The sequence below is a fragment of the Amphimedon queenslandica genome, unplaced genomic scaffold (assembly GCF_000090795.2).
Source record: "Amphimedon queenslandica unplaced genomic scaffold, v1.1 AMPQUscaffold_13475, whole genome shotgun sequence".
Classification (NCBI taxonomy): domain Eukaryota; kingdom Metazoa; phylum Porifera; class Demospongiae; order Haplosclerida; family Niphatidae; genus Amphimedon; species Amphimedon queenslandica.
The window spans coordinates 198,950-224,609 of NW_003546289.1; the positions used below are offsets into that span (position 1 = coordinate 198,950).

Below are 25,660 nucleotides of genomic sequence, written 5' to 3' on the forward strand. Positions count from 1 at the left end.
AGCTAATCGATTTATTACGGTACAGAATGAGCTGAAGCCCTGAATCTGAATCTGGTATCCCACGTGTGACAATTTACAAACTCTCAAACAGTGATTTTTTAACTTTTGGATCCATCAAGCTATGTCTTGGAATTCAGGTCGAAGTAGAGGTCGTGGAGGTGCTAGAGAAAGCAAAAGAAGACCAGTTGTTTTTGGGCGAAACAAGGATGGTAAAGGCTACTGTATCAATGAGAAAAATCTAGACACACGCTCTGTTTCTGATCATTCTTCTCTTACTGATGTGTCCATAACTAACTTGACTGCTGCTGGCATTCAGCTGGACTCATCTCTATTGAAAGTAATTTGGTTTATTGTTGTGGAGTTATTAAGTGTCTTCATTTCAGCGTCTCTATCGAGAATACATTCAGGTTCGAAAATAGTAAGTGAACAACCTGCTTTACATGTACCTTGTAGCAGCTAAATTTTGAAGGGCTAAATTTTGGTGATTGGTGGATTTTAATTGGGCGAATTGGTGGCCACGTGCCATTGAGCATGTGTATAATGGCTCAAAATTGTGGATTTTTATTACCTTAAAGCTGCAAAATTTAAATGACTTCTAATGTGAATTGTATTTCATTGTAGATAGACTATGACCAGAACATGAAAATTACCTTATAGCGAATATTTTTATGGCCCAACAATTTTACAAATTCATCCAAAATTGTATTTTGTGGTTTTAAATCTCTTAATAATATGCCTTTCGGTTCTCTTGAACTGTATTAAATGAATTTTTGTGGATTTTATTTTTGTGATTTTTGAATGAATTGCTAAATTTTCAAAAATTTTGAGCCATGAAAGATTCTAGTTCACACAAGTGTTAATTTTTTGAGCACATTTCATTGAAAATATGAAATTTTAAACGCTTGATAATTTAAATGTACCTTAAAGCCACTTATTTTGAAGTAGAAAAAATTTTCTAATTTGTTAATGGTATTGATTTAACGTGTACTAATTTTTTTTTGCAATTTTGCTCATTTTTTCAATTAATAACTGTTAATAAACATAAATTATTAATAAATGCAAGTACTAATTTTTGCGATTTTAAAACCACTCGCAAAAATGCAAAAATTAGTACTCACAAACAATAGTGGCCTTAAAGTATACAGTACACTATTAAATTACAAACTACCATAGTGTGCCTTTTTTGAAGGCCATAAATTTAGTGGATATATAATTTGCTGTATTAAATTTTGCAATTTTTATTCCCAAATCGAATTTTCCACACTCATACAATTAATTTGAGGTACATGTACTGTATATACATGTACATGTATGGTTTAATGAAAAAATTGTCACCTTAAGAAAACGTTTCTAGCTTGTCAGTTTTCCCATGTGGGGCCAGTTTTTACATATGGGTATGTCATGTTAGCACCACCAAGCCTTGTCTCAGGATGAATACTACTGTATAGCACTTTATTTTGGCAATTTTGCTAATTGGCAGTTTTTAATTTGGTGATTTTTTTTGTTACTGAGCATGCGCATTAATGATTGGGGGTTGTAATATTGGCGATTCTGCTTGCAAACCGCCAATCGCCAAAAAAAACTCTGCCAAATTAAAGCGCTATTTGGTATTTCTTTACCCTTAAAAACTGACAGAGCCTTTCTAGTCACCTGGCAAGTATCAACAACAAACAATAACCTCATGCATCATATATTTTGCTGGGATTAAATTTTGTGATTTTGGTGTTTTGGAAAATTTTGTGACATTAAAATCCACAAAATATGTGCTGATTGTATAGTAGGTGTGGTAATTACATTAAAATCACGAAATTTTTATTCGTGAATGCAAAAATGCATCCAAATTGTGAATTTTTTACCTGCGAAGTATATGGTGCATATAGTAATTTGTGAATGACTGCATGATTAACTTCATATCTGACTGAGTTGATCAGTAGTTGTGTAGTGTTTTGTTGATACATGGGACTAAAGTTGCTACAGCAATTGGATCATCTCTTTTATGATATATTCTTTTTTTAATATCTCACCAAGTGGTACAATGTATACCTATGAATATTCTAAATTTGGTAAGCTTGGTAAATTAAAAATGACTATTGTTGGGTGATATACCGTATGTGGAACCTCTGTATAACGGTCACCATTGAGATCTGGTCCTTTGGCTGTTATATAGGGGTGGTCTTTATTGAAGGGTTTCAGTTTAAAGTGTATAACTTAGAGATATTTAACTGTGTTGCCTTCTTTCGTATCTTGATTCATTCCTCAGGTTAGTAACAAGTACCATGATCCTGCAGGTAGTGTATGTAAGAGGTAGCAGGGAAAATAAGTGATTTACAGCAATAAGAAAGGGCATGCTCAAGTTTCCACCCATTTTATTTAGATGGGTGGGGCTACACGTGACGTTTTATGATGAAAGCATCCAGTCTAGGTGATGGGTGTGGCCACATGGCTGTTAAAGAGAAGTTTTTCTCAATGCTTTATGTATTAGTTAAAGCACAGTTCCCCATGCTGTACGGGGAAATACAGCACGAGATGTGTGGTCGAGGAAGCCATATAGCATGAGGCAAAGCTGAGTGCTGTATGGCTTTTGAGACCACACCTCGAGTGCTGTATTTCCAGTATAGCACAGGGGGAACTGTGCTTTTACTAGCTTATGGTCATAGTGCGTGGGTATATCAAATGCACCAGCCCAAGCCCAAGTTAAGAATAGCCTAAAGAGAACCAAAAGACTGAAAAGAGACTGCAGTAACTGTCACGGAGTCTTCTACCTCTTGTGGCTCTTAGTGGGGGGTGGTCACAGTTTATACAACAGAAAACCACAAACTGTGCTGTATGAACTGGAAGTGTGCTGTATGAGATATACAGCACGGGTGGTGCCTTTGATGCACCCACGCACTATACTATAAGCTGTGTTGGGGACATTGAGTGCTCATTATATGCAATAAAGAGGTGGTCACTCTTCAGGGGTTGCCTTAATAGGCAAGTAAGTGTAGTTTGCATCCGGAGCTAGACATTTGTCTGTTACATGATAGACGGCTGTTACTTAGGGGTGGTCGTTAAACGAGGTTCTACTGTATACCGTACAAGATGATTTATTTGTGAGGAATTGATATTGGCGATTGGTTGTTTTATGATGAAATTGCCAATATAAAATCCACCATTTTGTTTCAATCTGAGCATGCTCAATGGCACGTGGCAGGAAATTGCCAATATAAAATCCACCAATTTCTTTCCACAGGCAAATTCATTAAATATTACTCCCACCAATAAATCATCTTGTACGGTACTATATGCTACATGAAATATTTTTCATGACCAAGCAATTCCAGCTGTCAGTAACCTCTAGTGCTTGTTTATACTTTTGTCTTTTACTATTGAAATATAAAATATTTTATTCTTCTTAAATCAGTTCCATAACATAGTATTGATTCTACTTTTCTTTTTTATCCTAGTAAGTTGCACAATGTGTCTGTGGAGCCATTGATGAATAATTTCACTGAATGGCATGGTAACATAATTGGTCCAAAAGATACACTGTATAGTGGAGGAATTTTTCATTTCATAATTTATTTTAACGAGGATCATCCAAAGTAGGTTTTACAAGTTAATCTACATGTACAGTACATGTACGTGTATCTGTAATGTTGTTAAATTTTGTCAAAATAATTGTTTTACCATCAAGTGATTACATTTACCTTCACATGTATACATATTTTTTCAATTGTTGTGTTTTTATTAGATATCCACCAACAATAAAGATGGCTACACGTATTGAGCATCCTTGCATTATAAATGGCATCATTGAATTGGACATGTTAACTCCTCTGGTCAAGCAGAAGAATATGTCACTGCCATCAAATAGTGTTGATAAGTCTAGATACTGGTTTCCAGGCTATTCTACATTGTCTATTTTGTTACAATTGGAAGGTACATGTACATGTAATATGCATAGTTTACATGTATGTATGATTATTGATACCTCACACAGCTTTATTTTATGAGGGAACTGTGGAAGTTGCATTAAGAAACCTATCAGATTTAACGGAATACGAGTCATCAAAGTCAAAGTGGGAGTCAGGTGTTCGGTTCTCAGTTGAACAAGTAATTGTAATTCCTCTTTTGTTATGCATCTCCTTCTAATGGTATAGAGTTTTCACATGAGTTGTAACTCTTGTAAGCATAGACCAAGAAAAATGTGGCCAGTTGTTGATGTAAGGGATTTTAGCTATTATTTTGATGTTGATGTACATGTAAATTTATTCTTTATGCAGCAATCTGTTGATTCTGAAAATAAAGTTGACCCACATACATGTATATCACACTATCTGGAGGGTGTTTATTGTTATTATTCTCTGAAGAAGTATGATGAAGCAGCTTTGGGTATTGGAATAAATATTACCAAGGATGCTAGGTAAAAAAAGAACTTTTCATGAATCTTAAATAGTGGTCACAGTATGATTATTGGCTGCTGTAATCATTGTTACTGCCAGAGAAATAACTTTTTTTGACCTGGGATAATTGCTCGTACCATATTCAAAAATTAAATTTACCCATGCGTGATGACGATCGTGTCAAGATTCATTTCCTGTTGTATAAGTAAAGAAAATTTAGCTGATGTGCCATAGAGAAAAGTTAGGCTTTTAAATTTTCAAGCATCATGAGAGTACTGTATACATGTACATGTACATGTATGTACAGTACATGTACTCTTTGTAGTGTTTGTGAATGACTTACCCATTTTGAAATGCCAAGGTTTTTTTGTGGTTAAGCCAACTTTGTGCAACCTTCTAGCATGTTCTGTTGACTGGTACAAAACTACAAATGTACGTGCTTGATAATACACATACTGTATTTCCTTAAATAAAAGCCTGGGTGTCTATTTCCTAAAATGGTATCTGTACGTCAAAAAAATTTTTTTAAATAAAAATTTTTTGGGCCCAGAGCAGGATTTGAACCAGTGACCTCGTGCAAGTGACTTTAGTAACTTTAGCAGTATCTACATGGCATCTCAGTTACTTTAGGGCTAGATTTGTTTATTTATACATGTACTTCAATTCTTTTGCTGCCCTGGCATTTATTCACATCCAGCTTCAATTTAAGGATATACAGTGCATGTATTTATTTATACTGTACTGGTCTTAATTTTTAAGGTGTATTAAATTTTGTTATTTTTGTGCTCACCTTAAATCTGCCCATCTCTAATACCATTCTATTGTATGCAGACTATGGCCAGAACACGAAACTTAGCTCACACGAATATTAACATTTGAGCACATTTCATTGAATTTTAAACACTTGAAATTTGAACGTATACGGTATGCATGGTTACATGTACATGTTGGTGTTGGGTATTTCTCATTGGGCTTGAATTACTCTTTTTTGTGTTAGTCTTTGACAATAAATGAACTTGTGCTTTGCCTGTACCTAAACAAGCAATTTGTATATTCATGAATGAGCATGTAGCCATGTACACATACTTTAAATGTACACATGTTGCAATTTATTTTTATTTTGTTCTTACTTGTTAGGAGCGGTGCAGTACAGAAAGTCAAATGTATACCAATTCTTGTGTCACTTTCTTCTTTCAAGAGTTCCAAAGGCAGGGAAGTATGGAGAGAAACTTTCATGCATTGGATGCCAATTTGTGAGCATAATATTAAATAATTATTTTTATGTTGTTGTGATCAATGCCTTAATTGTACCCTTGGATATACATGTACATGTACATGTATGTCTTGCTGATGTCAATATTGTCATTTAATGCAGCTGCTAATACATGTACAATGTATTTCTTTATTTTAATTTTTTGTGATGTACTGTATTTGGAAATTTTCATTTCATTGAATTTCATGTTTAAAATTTTAAATGTTATAATCTTTAATGCTTTCCAATTAATCAGGCATGATTTCAAGTAATTTAATTTTGTAGTTGTACTGCACAATAAAAATGATTGAATACACTAACAAATTTCCTAGTAATGGGATACACAGATTTTGGTAAAAAGGCCCAATGTGATTTTATGCATTTTTAAATGCTAGACAACTGATTTTCCTGCTTTAAATTAATAAAATTTATTGACATTGCCTGTTACTTTCTTGATACAAAGCTTTTTTGACATTGTGACACTAGATTTGGATAAATACTCACCAGAGAGGTCTTTGCATTTAGCCAAACGATCAATTAGCTCCATTTATACTGGGGGTCCTAACGAGTTTCAACCTTCAATGGCTTTAGATTTTTTTCCTCGATTCTTAACATCTACTTGTGTCAGGTATAATAATAATTGCAGGTAGTTTTATTTTGTTTTAATAATATATGTAGCTTTTTCCAAGCTAATGATGGTTCAGAGTCTCTTCTTCAACTGAAAGCTTATTGCTACATGCATAGATTATTTTTACAATTTCTTATGGATTATCCTGAGTTAAAGGAAAAGGCAAAGAACGTTCTTACTCAATTCATTGGAGATCCTAGTGCTCGTCATATTGATGTAAGTAGTAAATTGAACATCTTGGACTTGTGTGCTTTTTTGTGTAGTGTATAAGCTCTAATAGTACCAGTTGCTAATACATGTGTATGTACATTGTAAGTCATTGGATGGATGCATACGACCTTCCCATTATCTGGGCATGTTGTAAATTAGTCATGAAAATAAAGCCATAAATTATTAGCATCACTATTTTGAAATGTTTTGAAGTTAATTGTTATTAGGTAATTCCTAATTCTGGTATATTGCTGATTTATATCACGTTTACTGGCTTGACATGGAATGATTTAATGCAGTCTTTTGTCTATGAAAGTTTGGATCGCAATGTCAGAAATATTTTGAAACATTTTCCAGAATTAAGTACAATTGAGAAGAATGCTAGGTTTGTTATTGCTCATAAATGTAATTGTTACTTTTTCTGCAGCATTGATGGTGATCGTATTTCAAGAAGTTTTTCTGGATATAATATTACTGGATTACGATTTGTCATGATGCAATTGACATTTAATAGGTATTGTCATATATACACGTATGTATTATGCTGTATAATTAAATGTTAATCATTGTAATAGAATTTTTCTTGCACCAGAAGGATCGTCACTTGATACAGTCATTGATTTGTATGATAAATATTATTCTCTTCTTCCTAGCGTAAATTTTCAATAATTGTGTATTGTTTTGCTAGTTCTATTTTAGACCTATGAAGATCAGCTCTTGGAACAAATTGAACCTATAAAAGCAGTGAAGAGCTTTAGGTTTGTGATGAAAAATTCAATTGCTTTAAGGTCACTTCATGTCCATGATTCATGGTTTCCCATTACTGAAGGGGGGCCTGATGAGAGTATTTGGGTTTGTCATTGACACCGGTATAACCTGAGTAATTCATACAAGAACCCACAATGAAAAATTGTGATTGGGTGGCTGGGAAGTGGGAAATTGTAAAGGTTATGGAAGTCAGGGTGGCCTACATGTATTTGTCCTGATCTTAGCTGTAAAATGGATATTTTTAATGAAGTTGTAGAATCAAGAAGCAATGTATAGTGTTTGAGTTGGTTGTCAGAGAAAGGTTTGCTAGGTGAAAGTGTTTGAATTACTAACCTTATATATGTGTTTCTCTTTATCCTCATAGGCTTCTGTGATATTAATTACCCTGCATGTTATTTGTCCACTAGAAAGTTTTTGTTAGTTTAAGTATAGTTAAAAGTTAATTGTACTGACTGACTTGCATATGAAAGACATAATTAAGCCAACTTTGTTACCACTATTACTACGATAGGATTTAGGTTCACATGCTAGTTACTTCATAACTTAGTGAATTAGTTGGTATGCAAGCAGACTCACAAAAATCTATGGTTGTTATTTATCCTTTTTAGTGAATACTTCAAACAGATTGGTTTTCCTCACCAAACTGAGAAACAGTTATTGATACTTTTAAAAGAGTCAATTGCTAACTCACTTGAGAAGCACTATCATGGAGGCAAAGCAATAGATGTACTATCTCCTGAAGGTTACATCTATTTAAAAAAAATGTAATGTTTTACTATCATCCTTTTTTCTTCAGAATTTGAAAAACAACGCTTAGGTTGCATCAGGCCATTGGATGAATTGTTGTCGGCAGCTGATATGACTGATGATGATTGGCATGCTCTTGTAGACACAAGATTTGGTGTATCAGTGAGTGTTTATAGAGTTATTTGTTTGATTTTATTGGACACAATAGGAAGTACCTGATACTTATTTGGGAGTTGATAATCCATGGAAACATATCTACTTACAGGTAATCGTCTATGGATCATAATTATAATGTAAGTGGTAAATAATAATTATTTGTAGCATAATCTACAAGAGTTGGTTGGTAAACTTAATGAAAATCCTGACTTCAAGGTATAGTAGGGGAGCTGTTTGGCTTCATTATGTCTGTGTTTGATGTACATACTGTAGTTATTGTATGAGACATTAGTTCTCTCAAATGAAATGTTGCGTCATTTTGAACTCGTGACTTTTAGCCCTCATAACATCAAGTCTCACTATTTTTTTCTATCTCGTATTGTTGAATTACTACCTAACCTCAGTCATCTGACCATATCAAAGGTGATACATAGTACTATCATTCAATATAATTGCTTAATTGTAATTGTCAGGGAGAAGTTGCCCTTGGTGCAAAAGGATTTAAAGAATTGGTCAAGGGAATGACAAAGAGTGCAGGTTCTCTTAAGGTACAAAAAGTAGCTTTTGTGTGTATGTACATTACATGCATTGTATGTATTTTATTTAAGGTTTTGACCATGAAATATCTTGGCATTGAGGAAAGTCATGTATCAAAACTTGCCGAGAGTCGCCTTACTAGTGATGGACTTGAGTATGTACAATCACTAAGAAATTTTTAACGTTAGCAATTAAAGGACTCTTATTTTAGAAGGTAACAACTTGAGAAGTGAAGGGGCTGTCAAGCTATCTGAACTCATGATACAGCATAGGTTTGTGATTTGTTTTTGGATTTTTGTACATGTATTGTGTAAATGCAGATTGCAGACTCTTGTATTTTATTATGCACTCATGTATACCACATGTACATATATCATATTCTTTAATTTCTTCATTTTTTGAAAAGATCATTACCTAACTTGGCTGAGTTGAATTTGCGCTGCTGTCAGATTACTGATGATGGTATGAAAGCTTTAGCTGAATCATTCCTTGTGAAAAGAAATCTGAAGAAGCTAGACTTGAGGTTTTTAATTATTGCATTATTGTTGTTATTAATGCATAGCTGGAAGCATTCATAGGGCCCTACATGCTATTATTATTATTATTATTATTATTATTATTATTATTATTTTCTGTGATTACATGTATTTTTGTTTTTTTATTATGGGGTGATTTTAGTAAGAATAATGCTACTGCAATTGGCTTAGCAAAAGTGTTGCAGAACCTTGCTTATAACGCTTGCATTGAAGATGTCAATTTGTCTGACTGTGGACGAATGAAAGGAAGGCACGAAGAATTTGTTGCTGCTTTAGCCAAATTATTTCATTTAACTATATCCCTCCGAAAGGTGAATTACTGTTATGATAATTTGACATAGTATTTTTTGTAGTTAAACTTTTGGAAAACTGATGTATCGCAATGCATTACTGAAGAGAATATGAAGATGTTGTCAAAGAATTCCACTTTGCAGTTTTGGGACCTTGTAATTACATGTAGAGCATATATTTTATTTGTATTTTTTTAGGGGTTTGTTGCTGGTGGTGCACAAGAAGCTCTTGGAATTGTTTTTTCTTCTAATGTAAGTTTTTGGTTACTTGCATGCATGTGTATGTTAAAGAATGTTTTTTTCTGAGTCTTATTTAGTAATGCAGCAGCATTACTTAGTAGGATTCACCCCCAAACAAAATGGCTGCCACTACTTTTGTAGCCTTGCTATATACATGTATGTAAATGTATTATCTATATTTCTGCATTTTTGTCATAATTGCTATTTTTTACTTTTTACCTACATGTAAATTTAATTTATGTAGTTTAATACATATTAAATTATAAATTAGAGATGCAAGTATGTTTACTTGAAAAATTTTTGTATGTTACTGAAAAAAATATTAAGATGAAATTACATGTAAGTAATATTCACTGATATGTGTATATTATTACTACAGGTGTCAAACTTAGAAGAGCTAGACCTTAGCAAGAATGGACTTGATTATAATAAGTGTAGAAAAATATATGAAAAGTAATTTCATATTATATTGGCTGAGTTTAATGTAAAATAAATGCACTTGTATGAATCTCCTATAAAGGGCCAAAAATAATGCATCGAGAATCCAAAGACTTAACCTTCTGGGTAATGAAAATTTCTTGAATGTGGTATGTATTCCACTTATTAATATAATTTGTAATCTATTTTGAATAGACTGTGCATAAACAATGTCAGCTGATGGTGGAGTTATTTACTGTTACCTTTGCTAATGTTACATTCCTCAATATATCTAATTGTAATTTGGTTTCTGATGCTGCTAAGGTTCATTATATAATTCTTATTTTAATGAAATTATTCTTTATTTTTTGTAGATTATTAGTGACGTGTTGGCTTGTAACACTTCCTTATATCATTTAGATATGAGTATGAATCAAATTGGAAAGCATGGAGCTCGCTTTTTAGCTGCAGGGCTTTTAAAAAATACCAAATTAAGAGTAATTCGTAATGAAAATTTATTTTTAATTATGTACATTAATTTAGATATTGAATTTAGATAGCAATAACATAAGATCTGCTGGAGCTCACTACTTGGCTTCTGTTCTTAATCAGCCGTCATGTTTCCTGCAGGAACTTTATTTGTTTTGTAATGTGAATAAAAATTTAATATCCTTATATTGTGTTTTAAGTTTTGGAATGTCTTATACTATAGTTTATTGATGTTCCTGGTTCAGTTGCCATTTGCAAAGCCTTGAAGACGAATAGTCATTTAACTTTAATTGATCTTGGCTTAAACAAATTGCGAAAGGTTTGTATTGTAAATTTTGCATATTTTATTATGTTTCTTACAGAAAGGTGCTGCTGCAGTTATTGATATGTTATCTGTGAACAAAGTTTTAAGATGTCTCTGTCTTAAATTCAATTATATTCCTGATATTTGGGCTATTCAGTAAGTTCACTAGAACTTCATTGTCTATTATAGTACTGCAGGCTATTGAAACAATTAGTTTTACAGAAGAATTGTGTAGTGGATCAGATAAAACTAGCAGGAAATTCATTAAAAGTACTGTATTCAGTGAATTGACATTTGGATTGTCATACTTCCATCTTCCTATAGTATGAAACTTTGGTTACTATATCCAACTTGTTAAAAGAAGCTCATAGAACAATTCAATTTGATTTAGAGTTACGAGCTCAATATTTGCATCCTGATCGGATGGAGCGAACTGTTTATGTATCTCCTATCTCTGGATTTGTTACTCCTGACATTATAAAGGTCAGTTGGTTATTTTAACATACCGTAGATCTGGAAATTAGTGTGGTAGAAAATTTTTGTGTTTTAAAATGGTGCTGTGATTTAATTTTACTAAATAAGACTGTCTTGTATTATTGAATGTGGCATATAATTATATGGGTGATCTAATTTTTGCAAAATTCTAATACAGTAAAATATAAATCACAGTAAAAATTTCCAGATGGACAGTATATTGTGTGTACAAATTTTATGTGTGGTGTCAAAATATTAATAGACTGTGCAGCATGTGTACTTATGAAGTGTGCAAGTATTTTTGTTGTCCTATAAGCCAATTGCTGACACACAGGCACTAAAACATAAGTTTATGCTGTAAAATATAATAAAAGAATGTCATTGATGGTGCCCAATATTAACCACACCTTGAGTATAGGCATATTTGTAGAAAACAATGTTTAACCACCTCAAAGTTAAAGCTTAGTACGGAACATAGGCTCTCAAAAATTATTTGTACCTGTGCTGTGGTATGAATTCCCTAATTATAATATTGGCAAACTCTTAATTTGGTGAGTTGCTATCTTGCCTTTTATTCTTGAAGTACACTGTATATCCTCATGACCTCATCTTTTCTTGAATCTTGCTGTCTTTTTATGCTGGAGTGTTGCCCTCAATCCTGACTTAATCACTGAAATACTTTAAAAGTGCTGTTTTCTTTCAGTTATCTGTATAAGTATTGCTTACAACTCATGATGCATTAGAATTGAAATTATATTTTCTTGATTTGTAGTAATTATTGGCTGTTTATTTTGAACTAAAAATCCACCAAATTTAATCTCTGCCAAGTTTTCCGACTATGTGGTATCTGCATTTATTGGGCGAAGCCCTTACTTACAAGAACTTGAACGTACGTCTGGGCATGACTGGGAGGTGCAATCTGGAGGCAGAGCCATTTAACACCCCCGCAATTAATCTTAAAATACGGAACTGCCATTGGAAATTATTGGGCGAAGCCCTTACTTACAAGAACTTAAACGTACGTCTGGGCGTGACTGGGATGTGCGGTCTGGAGGCAGAGCCATTTAATACCCCCACAATTAATCTTAAAAATACAGAACTGCCATTGGAAATTATTGGGCTTGAACGTACGTCTGGGTGTGACTGGGAGGTGCAGTCTGGAGGCGGAGCCCCTCAATGTTTTACATTCTTTCTAGTTAATTACTAACGTCACTTTTGACTCGTGTTTTGACTTGTATTGTTTTAACTATTCACCTTGTGAATAGCTTTTATCTCAATTTATTGTTGTCAAGCATTTTTCTTTCCACAGAAACTTTTTTATACTAAAAAGTGTGGTGCAATTGTTAATGTGACGATTGGAAAACACAAGAAAAGAAAGGCCAGCTTTGCAAAGGCAAATTATGCCTTTATTGAATTTGCTCATAAAGATAGTGTGGAGGTTGTCGTATACTTGTGAAAACTTTTATAATAATATTATATTTTTAGTTAGCTGTAGATCTCATGAGACAGCGTGATGCTGATCTTGGTGCGGGAGCTCAGCCAAGAATAACTAAAGCAGGACTAGATTCTAAGTAATTTGTGAGACTAAAATCAATTATTATTAAATTTTGTAAATTATTATTAATTCCAGTGTGTTATTTTTGATATGAGAAAAATAAAAAGTTTCATGCGGTAATATTAATAGTCTATGATGATTGAAGAATAATGATGTTATTATTGTTATTATTTTGTGTTTGAGTGTTTCAAAATTGTGACACCACATCTAAATATACCACATCAGTCCGGCATCAACTTTGAGATCAGTGCACGTTGCACACTATAGATCAGGTTCTCTCAGCCTGGTTCCATGCAGTGTCACCTCGAGTGCAACTCGACTCAAACAGATCTTTATAAGTTTCCTTGAGTAGATCTAATTACCACAAACAAGTTGCAGATGTGTGTATACCTTAGTATCATAGCTAAAATTTTGTCCCATCAGATAAAAATTTAATTATTGGCTGCAATAAATCTAAAGAATCTAGACTATCACAATTTATGGAGGGGTGATCTGGAATCACCCCTTGGTCTCATTCCAGGCCTTCGTCAGTCTGGTCTAACTCGATGGGCCTGAAATTACTGAGTAATCTTTGACGAGCCTTTGAGAAGAAATAAATTTAACGAATGGAAGGATATGAACTAGCTCAAAAACAATGTAAGCTTGCATTTGAAAGAAGAGATCACGAAGAGGCTGTTCGGCTTCTACATTTACAGGATCCTAGTAGCCTACTTTATCAGTGGGAGCCTGGCCTGCTTCATCATTCCATGAGTAATGGTTGGTTAGATGTTACAAGAGACCTAGTAAATATTTATCACTTTAGTCCTGCTAATTACTACTATAATGATGAGTGCTGTCTTTATACAGCTGTGAAGGGTAATCATGTCGTTATAGTTCAGTATCTTCTTAAAGAGTGTCATTGTGATCCAATGAACATGGTTTTGACTGAGTATGGTAAAGCAGTACCGTTACTGCATTATGTAGCTAAAAAAGGATTACTTGATGTTTTGAAATGTATGGTCATGAACATCAATGGTCATGTAATGGATAAACAATATCGTAATAGTTATGGACAGACTGTTCTTCACTGTGCCGTTCAACATCTAAATGTAATAAATTACCTCATAAATGACTGTACCTGTGATGTGACGGTCATTGATAAGCATGGACGAACACCTCTTCATTATGCTGCCGATTGGGGCATTGCTGAAGTTATTGAATTCTTCTTGTCAACTGGAAAATGTGATCCTTTGGTGAAAGACAATGAGGGAAAGACACCATTACAGCTAGCTAAAGAACATTATTTGAATAATAATAGATCAGCTATGATTGCTATCTTCAAGAAGTTTGGTGACATTAAGATATCTCATCCTATTGATTCTTATGTTAATGTTCTTCTTTTGGGTAATCCAGGAGCTGGTAAAAGCACTCTTAGTCATGTTGTCAATGACACAGCTACTGGTTCTATTGTTCTTGGTTCCTTTAGAAATGTTAAAGGAGTAGTGCCCTGTACTGCTGGTATTATTCCTTATAAACTACAACACAGAGCACTGGGTAACATCATTCTTCATGATTTTGCTGGTCATTCAGAATACTACTCAAGTCACAGTGCTGTTATTGAGAATCTGTTACGAGGTTCTGGAGGTGTGTTCCTGATAGTAGTCAATATATTGGAGAAGGAAGCAGTCAAACAGCTTCATCAGTGGCTGGCAGTTGTGAGAAATGAAACACAAAAAGCTCTTAATCAATGCCATGTCATTGTAATAGTCAGTCATGTGGATGCTGTAAGCAACCCTGAGGAACGGAGAAAAAGACTTGAAAAATTACAAGAGATTATTGTAAGGGAAAGGTTTAAGAGTGTCTCTTTAGATTGTCGTAAGCTTGGTGGGAATGATCTAAATTCTTTCTTTATTATTCTGTCTATTGCATGTAATTCTGTTCGTAGTACATTAAGTGGAAAGAATTTGAGTCTATATTGTCACATGATGTATGGCCTACTAGAGGAAAGGAAAGAAAATGTACTGACCCTCTCTGATATAATGTCTGCTACTAAGGAGAACAACAAATACAATTTATCAGATAAGAAAGAAGACATCTTGGATGCTCTTTATTTATTAGATTCAACTTGCTTGGCCCAAGTTTTTGAAAGTGAAGAGAAGGTATGGGTTGTTGTGAATAAGGGTATACTACTAACTGAGGTGAATGGGATTCTTTTTGCTCCAGAGACATTCAAAGAGCATGTTGACATTGCTAGCAATACTAGTATTATGAGTATGTCTGGTCTGACTAGACTTTTCCCTAAATATGATCCTGACATGTTGGTTTGTTTCCTGAAGAACATGGAACTTTGTCAAGAATTGGACCCATCTTTTCTAAGAACGACAAACTTAGTAGCTGAAGATAGAGAGGAGACAGGAGATAGTCCCTCAGAGGGACAAAGAAGAGGAGAAAGGTTGCTGTTTTTCCCATGTCTTTTGTCTAGTGATAAACCTAAGGAGATGACTAGCCAAGCGTACCGATTTGGTTGGTTTTTACAGTGTACTAGAAAACATGATTTTTTCCCTCCTCGATACTTTCACATCCTCTCGTTACATCTTGTGTTTAAAATGGCTCAACCTCAAGAAGATGACAAGTTAAAGCGACGTTGTACATTTTGGAAGAATGGACTTTATTGGTTTAATGGTCATGGTGTAGGATCACTGGTAGAGGTTGTGGATGAGAGCCAGTGTGTACTAGTATTGATGTCCTGTGAAAAAGGATACAGTGACAATATGGTATCTTTAAGAAGAGATGTGATAGGAGAGGTAATGAATGTTTATAAAGAATCCTGTCCCAGTCTGAATGTAAAAGAATTAGTTATTGATCCTAAGGAACTAGCCTATCCTGTGAATATACCAAGAGAAAGGACAATGTATAGTGTAAAAGACATACTTTCTGCTTTGTACAAGAGAGAAGACTTTTTAGTTAATGCTACTGGTATTAGGCATACAAAATTGAAGAGGATTCTACCCTGTGAATCATTGTCATCTAGTCACCTGTCACTGTTAGGAGGACGCGATATTAAGGTATATGCATGTAACACTCACTGTTTACTTTTATACAAGTGATAAGTCAAAAACTAATTATCATAAAAATTTCAAATTTTAAATCCCATTTCAGTATGTACATGTGTACATCACATTAAATATTTAGAATATCACTGTGCTGACTACTAGATTTATTTTTACGCATAGGAAGCAGGGTTGGGGTCAATACATTGCCATTTTAATGAATTGAATTATTTTTGAGTAATTGCAATCACAATGGTACTTATAATCTAAAAGGAGATGTAATGGCTTATAATTACCCTAAAAGTCATCACGGTAATTGTCAAATTACTACCATATGTACATGTAGGTTTAATAATTATGTACATGTACATAATGTACCTTTATGTGTATAGTCAAGAGTAGATAATGTACAGGCAGCCTGTTTGATAAATGCTTTGAAGAACTAATGCTCTTTAGTAACGTTGTGCTATAATGTAATAAGCATGAAGTATTTAAATTACAACTCTCGACTGTAATTGCAATGTAATTAAAATACATTACTTAGCAATTGTATTTGCATTCGTTATTATTACTAATAATTGCACTCGTAATGAAATACAAAATGTATTTGACCCCATGTCTCATAGGAAGTGATTGAAATAGCTGAAGAATCTAATACCATCATAACCAGGATAAAGCTAGGTATGTTTCTTCTCACAACTGCTAAGTAGTGGGAGTGTTACATGTACATGTTTTTATGTATTGATATGCTTACTCAAGAGAATTTATGTGTATAATAATTATTTTTATAGATATAAAAGATCTTGATATTGTCATTGAAGAGCTATTACTCAATCATTTAGAATATTCAAACTGGCATCAGTTTGGGCTTCATTTAGGATTATATGATCAAACGCTAAATTCTATTAAGAAGGATCATGGAGAGTGCAAGCAATGTCTGATACAATGTATGTCTGCCTGGTTAAGAGAAAAAGATAAAGTGAGAGAGAAAGGAGGTCCTAGTTGGTCATCATTAGCTAGAGCACTGGATACAGTAGGAGAAAAATCTATTGCTAGTTACATTAAAACAAAATATTGTACTAAAATATAATCATTCCTCACTGCTAGTGTCATGTTTATTCATTGTCAGCATTGCTGTTATAATGTAATAATTTTTCTATCTCATTAATAAAATATTACTGACATTGTAATAATTGTATCCTATTATTAATGTTCGTTTTAAATGAGCAATTGTGATTCATAATGTTGGTCCAGTTTGTGCATGGATGAAACAATTCAGATAACACAGAGTCTCCCTTTAGGCTAAGGGAGATAGCATGAGACACAGGGAGATAGCAGGAGAAAGGAGTGGGAGAACGGAAAAAGCTAAGGGCAGTCAGGAACGTAGTCTATGAACGTTAATATGTGACTGTTTTTAGCATTCCATTTTTCTGATGCTCTTAGCTCACTTATTGACACATGTCTATTGTTAATGAGTAAGAGCATACTAAAGATGTACCTGTATAAGGACATTAAAATTATGCATCATGTATTTACAATATATGCACAATATTATTATTTTATGTTTTATTTGAGGCTTAATACAGAATATAACAAGGATAGATACATACAAATACTTGTAAAATGTTATAATACATTGCATTATGCTTGTTGTGTTATTACTAGAATGTCTTGACTAAGAGAAAAAAAAAGAAAGTAAAAGTACCATAAAGAGGAAAAAGAAGAAAAATTAATTACATGCATACAATAGTAACTGGATGGATGTTTTGTATTATATGGAGTAAAATTTATTCTGATATACAGTTATTAGTTGTCCAGCAACCACTGGTATCACATTAACACACTCAAGTGGCTCTGTCGGGCCAAGCCTAAATTACAGCACTGTGAGTTGTTTCAAATTCAAAGCCATTGCTCTTTCACAATATGTTTTAATGATTTCGAAATACTATTTTAAATTGAATATCAACTGTTATTCCTTTATTGAGTAAAACTACTCTCTATAATGAAGATCTCCATGCAATTACAATTACCGTATAGCTAGAAAATTTGGAGTGCTAAAATTTGGCGAATTGACTCTAAAAGAAGTTTGAAGGTTAAAATTTTGGTGAAACTTTAACTCTGTGTATGCTTCTATGGAGCCTTATCAAAATGGAGACTAAAAATTTGGCGAATGGACCTCAATTCACCAAATTTGCAAAAGTTTTACTCCACTGAATTCTCTACCTGTATTAGCCTCATTCTAAAAATTATTGTTACTACAAGTCTACCATAAAATTTGTAATACATTGTAAGTATAAGTTAGCTACTCATAGTTATCACAATAACATCCTTGATATGAAGATGTATGGATTCTACCCATAATAGTTAATATGTGAAGTTAAAACTTGTTGATCTGCCTATATACATAAAGTTCATATGTTTTTTGAGGACAGAATGCAGTGTTATGCATAAGTTTGAACTACATTCACATGTAATCAGGGTCTCCACTAAGTGAGCTAAATGGCACACTTCATGAGCTGATAAGCACTGCATTACGGTGCATATACAATGTACCTACAGTAACTTTAATTATTTATAAAAGTTTAATTAATACATATCATTAGAACATGTGTGTACCAGGAAAGATTATAATTTTCTCCTGTTAAAAAAATTAGGCTCAAGATCATGTATTTGGCCTTAGGCCAGCTTTCAGTCATAAAATCTGTGTATGAATAAAAATCTCTGTATACATATGCATGTGCTTACACTTGTACTAGCTGTATGTCACATGCTCATATCTTGACAAATTATGTTTAGGATCAAATCTTAGCATATCAATATGAAATCAGAAAGTGTAATTAAAATTGCGGATGATTTTTTAACCATTAAAAATATCACTGGCTTTTTCAGAAATTTGCTACTTTTGAAAAGCACTAAAAGTCTAAAACTCAAAAAATTCTAGTTAGAATTACATAAAACTTTCTACATAAGTATGCATAAAAATGCAAAAATTGGGGTATATAGGCCTTCCAAAATTTGATACTTTTAAATAGTGCGACATAACTTGAAAGTCTTATCAGAATTGGCTCAAACTTTCTAGATAGCACATAAATATCAATATTTGTCATAAAATCAAAGAGTGTACCTTGCCTGATTATATGTCTTAAAAATAGATACATCAGTGTGCCAATTTATAGCCATACATTCCTTGATTTACAACTATATGTAAGCATGATGTGTACATACAACTCTTGGCAGATTTTATCTCATGCAATAAATGTTGCAATTACTGACTTGTTGGGTCATGCCTTTGCATAGATAAGATTGTGAAAAAGCTCATCGTTCAATAAATTCACAGATTCTGTTCTACTTTGTAATGACTGGTTAGGTGCTAATAAAAAGTTTAATTTAAAGGTAGCATTATGATAATACCTTGTAGTCTTATTATTGATATTGAGAGTCAGTTACAGTATTTACTACTACTGCAAAAGTTTTCTTGATCAGTCTTCTAATGCCTACACTGGGTGCCATTTTAAGGGCATGAGTGTCACTGACACAAAGGCCTGGTGCCCAGTGGGCTGTGGTTGGCCTCTGCCTCTCATGATTCAACAGATGCCTTAATTTTTAGAAACAGATTTGATCTTGTGTACATTCAAGCAAATATATTACTGCACCACTGTAATGCCTGTATTAATTATTAGAATAAATGACCAAGGTACCTTCCAATGCTATGAAATTATACTATCAAGGAGATAAACAGTAGTGCCTATTTTATTGAATGTAAAGTGTGCTATAATTACTGCAAATATTGCAAGACTGCACAATGATGCCATTTAGTTGTTTACTGCTAGTTTCAGAAAACAAAACCAACCTCAGGCTCAGAAATTACTTTTGTCAAAAATTTCTTTATTGAAGTCAAATAATGTTAAGCCTGTGTACTGCAACTGTTGCTAATAATTGTGATGTGTTATCTAAATTCATACATTTCTTAACATACATGGCTAAAGAAAAATTACATACATTGAAGAAACAATGCCAGTGTACCATCAAATTTAATCAAAAGCGTGGGTGATTTGAGCTTGTGAATCATGCTTAATTATGCTAGAATCGAACCAAATTCAACTCCAGCATCGAAGTAATGTCAGTACTAGCAATAGTCCAGATATCCTTATATTAATAAATCCGAGCACATAGTACTAAACTGTTGGATGTAGAAATTTGTAGAGATAATGTAACGCCATGGAGACAGATTCACAAACTGGATCATTAAAATATCATGCAAGTATTATTTTAATTACTTAATAATCTACTACAATTAGTTTTACATGTATGTATGTAGTATATGCATAATTTTTATATGTCCTTAGTTGCATCTTAAGTCACAATAACTGAATCCTCACTTTTACTACTAACTGATACATAAGGATTAGCATCACCTTCTATAACAGTTTCAATAAGAACATCAAAATGTGTATAAGACCATGTAAAGATGTTTTAGGAGATATTTTATAAGCTTTACAGTGCATGTATGTTTGCTAAGTCAAAAGCCTGGGTTCCACTTCACTTAAACTTCAAACCTGTATCTTGAAAACTTTGAAACACAATAAGAATAAACATTTAATAAACAACAAGTCGGTCATTAATACGATCACAGACATACAAAACTCCATCTTTATCAAATGCTAATCCAATAGGACAAAAAAATTGATGAATACTACTACTAAAAATTCCAAACCTACTAACAGAAATACCTTCCCTAGTGAAGACCGCAATACAAGGATTGCCCAATTCACTAACATACACTAGACCAGTAGCTGCAGTGTCTATTGTTATACCATATGGACTATTAAGCTGTCCTGCATTAGATCCATACGTACAAAACTGGCCCACAAACTTTCCATTCTGAGAGAACTTTTGAATGCGATGATTATCATAATCAGTAACATAGACTATTCCTTGACTGTCAATAGCAATGTCACGTGGTGACTGAAACTGTCCATTGGCTGCACCTTTACAACCAAATGAATGAAAGAAAGTTAAATCAGGATTCAAGATTTGTACACGATGATTTCCATAATCTGCAATGTAAGCTTGTCCTGTTATATGGGAAATGGCTATGCCACCAGGAAACTTGAACTGAAGTGGTTTGCTGCCCTCCTTACCAACTGATGCTACACAATATCCATCCATGCTTATCTTTTGGATTTTGTGATCATCAGATACAAGAATGAAGTTATCTGGAGTAATGGCTATACCACAAGGATGAGTAAACTTAACGGTTCCATTTCCTCCTTTCCCTCCTAATGATTTGACTTTCCTTCCTTTTTTGTCAAGCAATGTTACACAGTTACCATTAGTCTCAGTTACTATAACATGATTATCATCATTTACAGCAAGTCCCCAGGGACGGTTAAGTTCAGTTATTGTACATATTGGAGTGATGTTATCAAGGTAAGGATTGAAAGGGATGACTAATGAGGTATCTTCAAGTTGTACATCATATACTTGTACTTTTATTGTATGAGTGCCACTGGTTGAAGGGTTACACTGTATGCTATACACTCCAGGATCAGTACTAGTAGTAGTGATTGTAGTATAAATGGATTGATCACCTTTACCAACTGGAACTAAAATACATCTGAGAGAAGCCAGGGGAACAGTCAAAAGAGTTGAATCTGGTGCTTCAATTGATAATGAAAATGAAACTGTTTTGTTTGAAGGTGTAATATGATTAATGTTCCTCACCCTACACTGCTTTAGTGGCACAAGATCTCCAATGTGATTTAATGAGTTGACATAGATATCTTTACTTAGTACAAAATCAGCTTTTTCTTTTGGATGCAACTTCTCTAGATTGATCTGAGCAGTAACTTCACTCACACGCTCCATCATCTGTTTCTTAGACTTCAGGACTTGTTCAGGACTGTCAGTCTTTAGACTCTGTTTCACAAAGTCTTCAACATCCTCAAGAAGGCTCAAACTCATTTCTGCTGATTTAATTTGCTCTGACAGCCTTGTGAGTTTAGCATTGGTGACCCTTTTTGCTTGCTCAGTCAGTTTCCATTCTGACTGATGAAGAACAATAATTATTTCTTCTACCATATTATGTATTTCTCCTAAAACTCTTTCTCCTCTCTCTCTGATCTCACCTTCTCTAACTGCTAGTGCCGAAAGGGCTTTCTTGAGTGCTTCCATCTTTCCCTCGACTGGTGACAGACATTCTCTCAACCTTTGACAGTGTTTAGCATAGCTGTCAATGATTAAGTTGTGTTCATGATGTTTGTGATGACGAACTGAGCAATGGGAACAGATAACTGTATCACATGTTTCACAAAAGAGCTCTAAAGGTTTTCCATGATCGCTACAAGTGTATGAGGCCTCATCGGCTGTTTTTTTTGTCAGAATGTACATTTCTTCAAGGTTGTTGAGAAGGAATGCTACTGGAAAAGCTCGTGCTCCTTCTTCTGGTAACACTGTACAATGACGACAAGTGGGACAAGAGAGGTAATAGGTTTCATTCTTCTTTTCCAGAGGTAATCCCTCCAGACAGTGCTGACAGAATGAATGTAGACAAGGTAAAGCCTTAGGATTGGTATAGTGATCAAGACACACAGGACAAGTGAGCTGTTCCTCCAGTTTGAGGAGACCAGGAGAAGATGATGGTTTGGTTGCCATTTTATGAGAAGGACAAAACAGTGTATATGCAAGAACAAAAATCAGAAGATAGTGCAAGAATAAACGAAAGAGGATGAATCGAAGTGGATGCAGCAGAAAGACGAGACAGAGATGGAGCAAATGAGTGATGATGAGAGTCCTAATGTAGCAACAAAAAATGAAAAAGGCAGGAAAAGAAGCTTCAGAGAGAACAAAAAGTGGGTGATACCTTAAATATATTCAAAGGTATTAAGTTATGATAGTATATAATGAATCCTGGCTTTACCATAGAAACAAGTGGGAAACATGAATTTATAAAATTCATAATAAACAACTTATTATTATGATGCATATAATTCCAAAAATACATAGTTACATGTACATTTCACATGTATACAAAATTATTATTAATGAGATGTTAAAAATTAAAATATCTAATGGCTATCACATTAAAATAGTTCAAATAATAAACAAGTTAAAGTTATAATTTGAAAAAATACATGATAAATGTATGCTGGTAGCACCACTGAAATACCATATAGCACAACCTATTATGTATATGTATAACCACTTACATGTACTTAACCAGTAACCATGCATGCATACTTGCTATTCAAAAATTATCGTTATAAGAATTAATACATTTTCTATAGTGATATACATGTATGTTGTGCTGTCACTGAGAAAATTTTAAAAACTCAGCTCTACCAACACATAAATTAATGATAATGTTGTTGTTATCATAATGTTTGTTATTTCACATTTTTAAAAGAAAATTTGCAAGCAACTTGAATTTACATGCATGTGCTACATACTGTAGTACTACATACAAGTGTGAAAAACACACTGACAACACTTTATCAAACTACAGGTGCTTGCTTCTCAGATATAACTTAATTTGCAGTACACTGAATGCAATCTAGACAAATCATATTTCTAAATAATTATTGCTATTTTATCTATTTACCTAATAATTGATAAGTATATTTTTCTAATAACTTTTCCATTAACTAATACACTATAGAACTAGGATTAACAAGTACTATCAACTGGTGATGAGATTCTGAAGAAACAAGGAAAGAGGGAGGGAAGGGGAGAGAAATAGCATTAACATGCACTTGTACATGTACTTTTGTATTAATTAAAAGTAAAAATCCTATTTTGATCAAAATCAGAAAATGCATAAAAGAGGTGAATCCTCTCATAACAACTTTTTATAAATTGTTGCGAAAGACCCTGTACTACCATAAGGAGACAATTATTAGTGCATACTTATTTTAGTGATTTTCATGACACTGACATTTGGCTGGTATTTAATTTAGCATTTTAATCATTTAATATTAATGACTATTACTAATTTAATTATAGATTAAAGTTAGCATGAACTTAAGTTAGCAATATTTTTAGAAAATTGCTCAAATTTGCTAAATTGAATACCCCAAAACAATTGTCTCCTAACAGTAACATGGCAAAATCTTAAAAACTAATTTTTCAAAGTTTCAAAGCAAAGCATGTACCATAATGAGTATTTGCTCAATTCATAAACACCTGTTTAGTTCTTAATAAGCAAAAAATTATGTAAAATAAAAATAAAAGCTAGCAAGTGGATTTGTATGGAAATAGGTGACAAACAATTTGTACATGTATATGTAACACACATCACAAATTCTTGAAGGGACTAGGACTGCTAGTCCCATCATACACTTTTGATACAAATTTCCAAATTTACATGTAAATTGTCTAGCTGATATCTTCCAGACACCTATAGATGCGAGGACATGCACACCTTTAGTGTCTCGTTTACTTGTGTCTTAAGCCCAACTTACACCATGCAACATTTGTTGCAAGCAAAAGAGGTCATATAGGATTTAGTGTCAATTTCCAGAATCATTATGTACATTTGCTACTATCAAGAGCTACATTGTATTGCTAATATACATGCAAAATCTTCATTATATTATCATTAACACTGAAATTTAATTGATTAATTACCATTCATTTCTTTGGTAAGATTGCACCATGGACTAAAATGTTATCATTCTGACTGATGGAAGTGGGACTGTGTATCAGTACTGAACTACAAAACTACAAGTTAGAATCTCACACTTCATTCATAAACTTACACTACAAAGCCAGGGGCCTATTTGAGATAGATACATTTGTTTCATTATGCCAAAGTGATAATTTTCTCTTACTAGAGACAAAAATAATTACTACACAAAATTTAATAACAACAACCATGATGTTGGATGAAAAAATTAGTAGCTTGGCTTTTAAAAGTAGGCGTGGTATAGTTGAATAAGCCATCACGTGATTCAAATTAAAGATGTCTGCTCGTGTGACAAGAACTGTAAGTTCTCCAGCAGGTCGTTCTTTAGCTTCGAGTCGTGTAAGGGGAAATCTTGTTCCTCAAGATAAAGGAGCTATTGTACTCGACATTGGGCATGTTCATACAAAGTAAGTGTGACCACAAAATGGGGCCCTGGAATGATAATTGTAATTGATCATATTCAGTACTAACATATATTATGCATATCATATAGTGGAACCTGCTTGTAACGGTCACCATTGGGAACTGGTCCTTTGGCTGTTATATAGGGGTGGTCTTTATTAAGGGGTTTCAGTTTAAGGTGTCTAACTTAAGAGATATTTAACTGTGTTGCCTTCTTAAGTATCTTATTTATTTATTTAACTTTACATTTCAACATAAAATAGACAGGGAGAAAGAATAAACCTTGATTCATTCCTCAGGTTAAGATCCTGCAGGTAGTATGTAAGATGTAGCAGGGAAAATAAGTGAAGTACAGCCAGAAGAAAGGGCATGCTCAAGTTTTGAGCCATTTTATTTAGATGGGTGGGGCTACACGTGACATTAAATGATGAAAACATCCGGTCTAAGTGATGGGTGTGGCCACATGGCTGTTAAAGAGAAGTTTTTCTCAACGCTTTATGCTGTGTTGGGGACGTTTTGAGGGCTCGTTATACGCAATAGAGAGATGGTCGTTCTTTA

The 25,660-nt window shown here is 33.6% G+C and overlaps 4 protein-coding genes across 8 annotated transcripts in view; 3 read left to right on the top strand and 1 right to left on the bottom strand.

The window, feature by feature from the left end:
* Window positions 1-37: 37 nt before the first annotated feature.
* LOC109580803 (uncharacterized) lies at window positions 38-13,119 on the top strand. The gene is made up of 37 exons (XM_019994350.1): window positions 38-337; window positions 384-418; window positions 3,447-3,584; window positions 3,734-3,921; window positions 3,983-4,095; window positions 4,143-4,205; window positions 4,266-4,405; window positions 5,523-5,638; window positions 6,124-6,265; window positions 6,316-6,481; window positions 6,703-6,860; window positions 6,903-6,989; window positions 7,051-7,129; window positions 7,175-7,233; window positions 7,852-7,985; window positions 8,040-8,152; window positions 8,199-8,255; window positions 8,312-8,362; window positions 8,420-8,569; window positions 8,620-8,694; window positions 8,755-8,837; window positions 8,881-8,955; window positions 9,090-9,206; window positions 9,362-9,530; window positions 9,573-9,665; window positions 9,708-9,761; window positions 10,129-10,202; window positions 10,270-10,336; window positions 10,383-10,490; window positions 10,541-10,663; window positions 10,710-10,817; window positions 10,879-10,974; window positions 11,018-11,115; window positions 11,157-11,229; window positions 11,284-11,442; window positions 12,743-12,871; window positions 12,919-13,119. Exons 1-37 carry the CDS (start codon window positions 122-124, stop codon window positions 13,006-13,008), a joined length of 3,996 nt encoding a protein of 1,331 aa, XP_019849909.1. The 5' UTR covers window positions 38-121; the 3' UTR covers window positions 13,009-13,119.
* A 2,700-nt stretch (window positions 13,120-15,819) lies between these two features.
* LOC109580806 (uncharacterized) lies at window positions 15,820-17,244 on the top strand. Its single transcript, XM_019994357.1, has 3 exons — window positions 15,820-16,032; window positions 16,644-16,698; window positions 16,809-17,244. Exons 1-3 carry the CDS (start codon window positions 15,877-15,879, stop codon window positions 17,105-17,107), a joined length of 510 nt encoding a protein of 169 aa, XP_019849916.1. The 5' UTR covers window positions 15,820-15,876; the 3' UTR covers window positions 17,108-17,244.
* On the bottom strand, window positions 17,136-24,973 carry LOC109580804 (tripartite motif-containing protein 3). Of its 5 annotated transcripts, XR_002184371.1 has the most exons (5): window positions 24,889-24,973; window positions 24,774-24,844; window positions 24,643-24,727; window positions 23,618-23,713; window positions 23,435-23,569 (listed from the first exon to the last, which is right to left on the bottom strand). XR_002184371.1 is itself a non-coding variant. In XM_019994354.1 (4 exons), exons 3-4 carry the CDS (start codon window positions 24,669-24,671, stop codon window positions 20,614-20,616), a joined length of 2,226 nt encoding a protein of 741 aa, XP_019849913.1. In that variant the 5' UTR covers window positions 24,672-24,727; window positions 24,774-24,844; window positions 24,889-24,973; the 3' UTR covers window positions 20,561-20,613. The 5 variants fall into 5 exon arrangements, 1 of the variants encoding a protein (XP_019849913.1); XR_002184372.1 differs by lacking the exons at window positions 23,435-23,569; window positions 23,618-23,713 and adding an exon at window positions 17,136-17,515; XR_002184369.1 differs by lacking the exons at window positions 23,435-23,569; window positions 23,618-23,713 and adding an exon at window positions 17,524-17,692.
* The window catches only part of LOC100641798 (actin-related protein 10-like), a 9,137-nt gene continuing 8,424 nt past the window's right edge, over window positions 24,948-25,660 (top strand). Inside the window, exon 1 of the mRNA XM_019994355.1 lies at window positions 24,948-25,107. Coding sequence (XP_019849914.1) covers window positions 24,977-25,107 — 131 coding nt within the window. The 5' untranslated portion in view covers window positions 24,948-24,976. The remainder of the gene's footprint in view (window positions 25,108-25,660) is intronic.

Excerpts from the sequence above, each read along its gene's own strand:
- LOC109580803 (XM_019994350.1), top strand. The coding sequence starts at position 122 with ATGTCTTGGAATTCAGGTCGAAGTAGAGGTCGTGGAGGTGCTAGAGAA. Across the intron at positions 9,666-9,707 it reads CTTTGCAGTTTTGGGACCTT|GGGTTTGTTGCTGGTGGTGC; the intron begins GTAATTACATGT and ends GTATTTTTTTAG. Across the intron at positions 10,975-11,017 it reads GCTTAAACAAATTGCGAAAG|AAAGGTGCTGCTGCAGTTAT; the intron begins GTTTGTATTGTA and ends TGTTTCTTACAG.
- LOC109580806 (XM_019994357.1), top strand. The coding sequence starts at position 15,877 with ATGTATAGTGTAAAAGACATACTTTCTGCTTTGTACAAGAGAGAAGAC. Across the intron at positions 16,033-16,643 it reads TAGGAGGACGCGATATTAAG|GAAGTGATTGAAATAGCTGA; the intron begins GTATATGCATGT and ends CATGTCTCATAG. Across the intron at positions 16,699-16,808 it reads CATAACCAGGATAAAGCTAG|ATATAAAAGATCTTGATATT; the intron begins GTATGTTTCTTC and ends TTATTTTTATAG.
- LOC109580804 (XM_019994354.1), bottom strand. The coding sequence starts at position 24,671 with ATGGTGCAATCTTACCAAAGAAATGAATG. Across the intron at positions 22,811-24,642 it reads TCTTACCAAAGAAATGAATG|GACTCTCATCATCACTCATT; the intron begins GTAATTAATCAA and ends TTGCTACATTAG.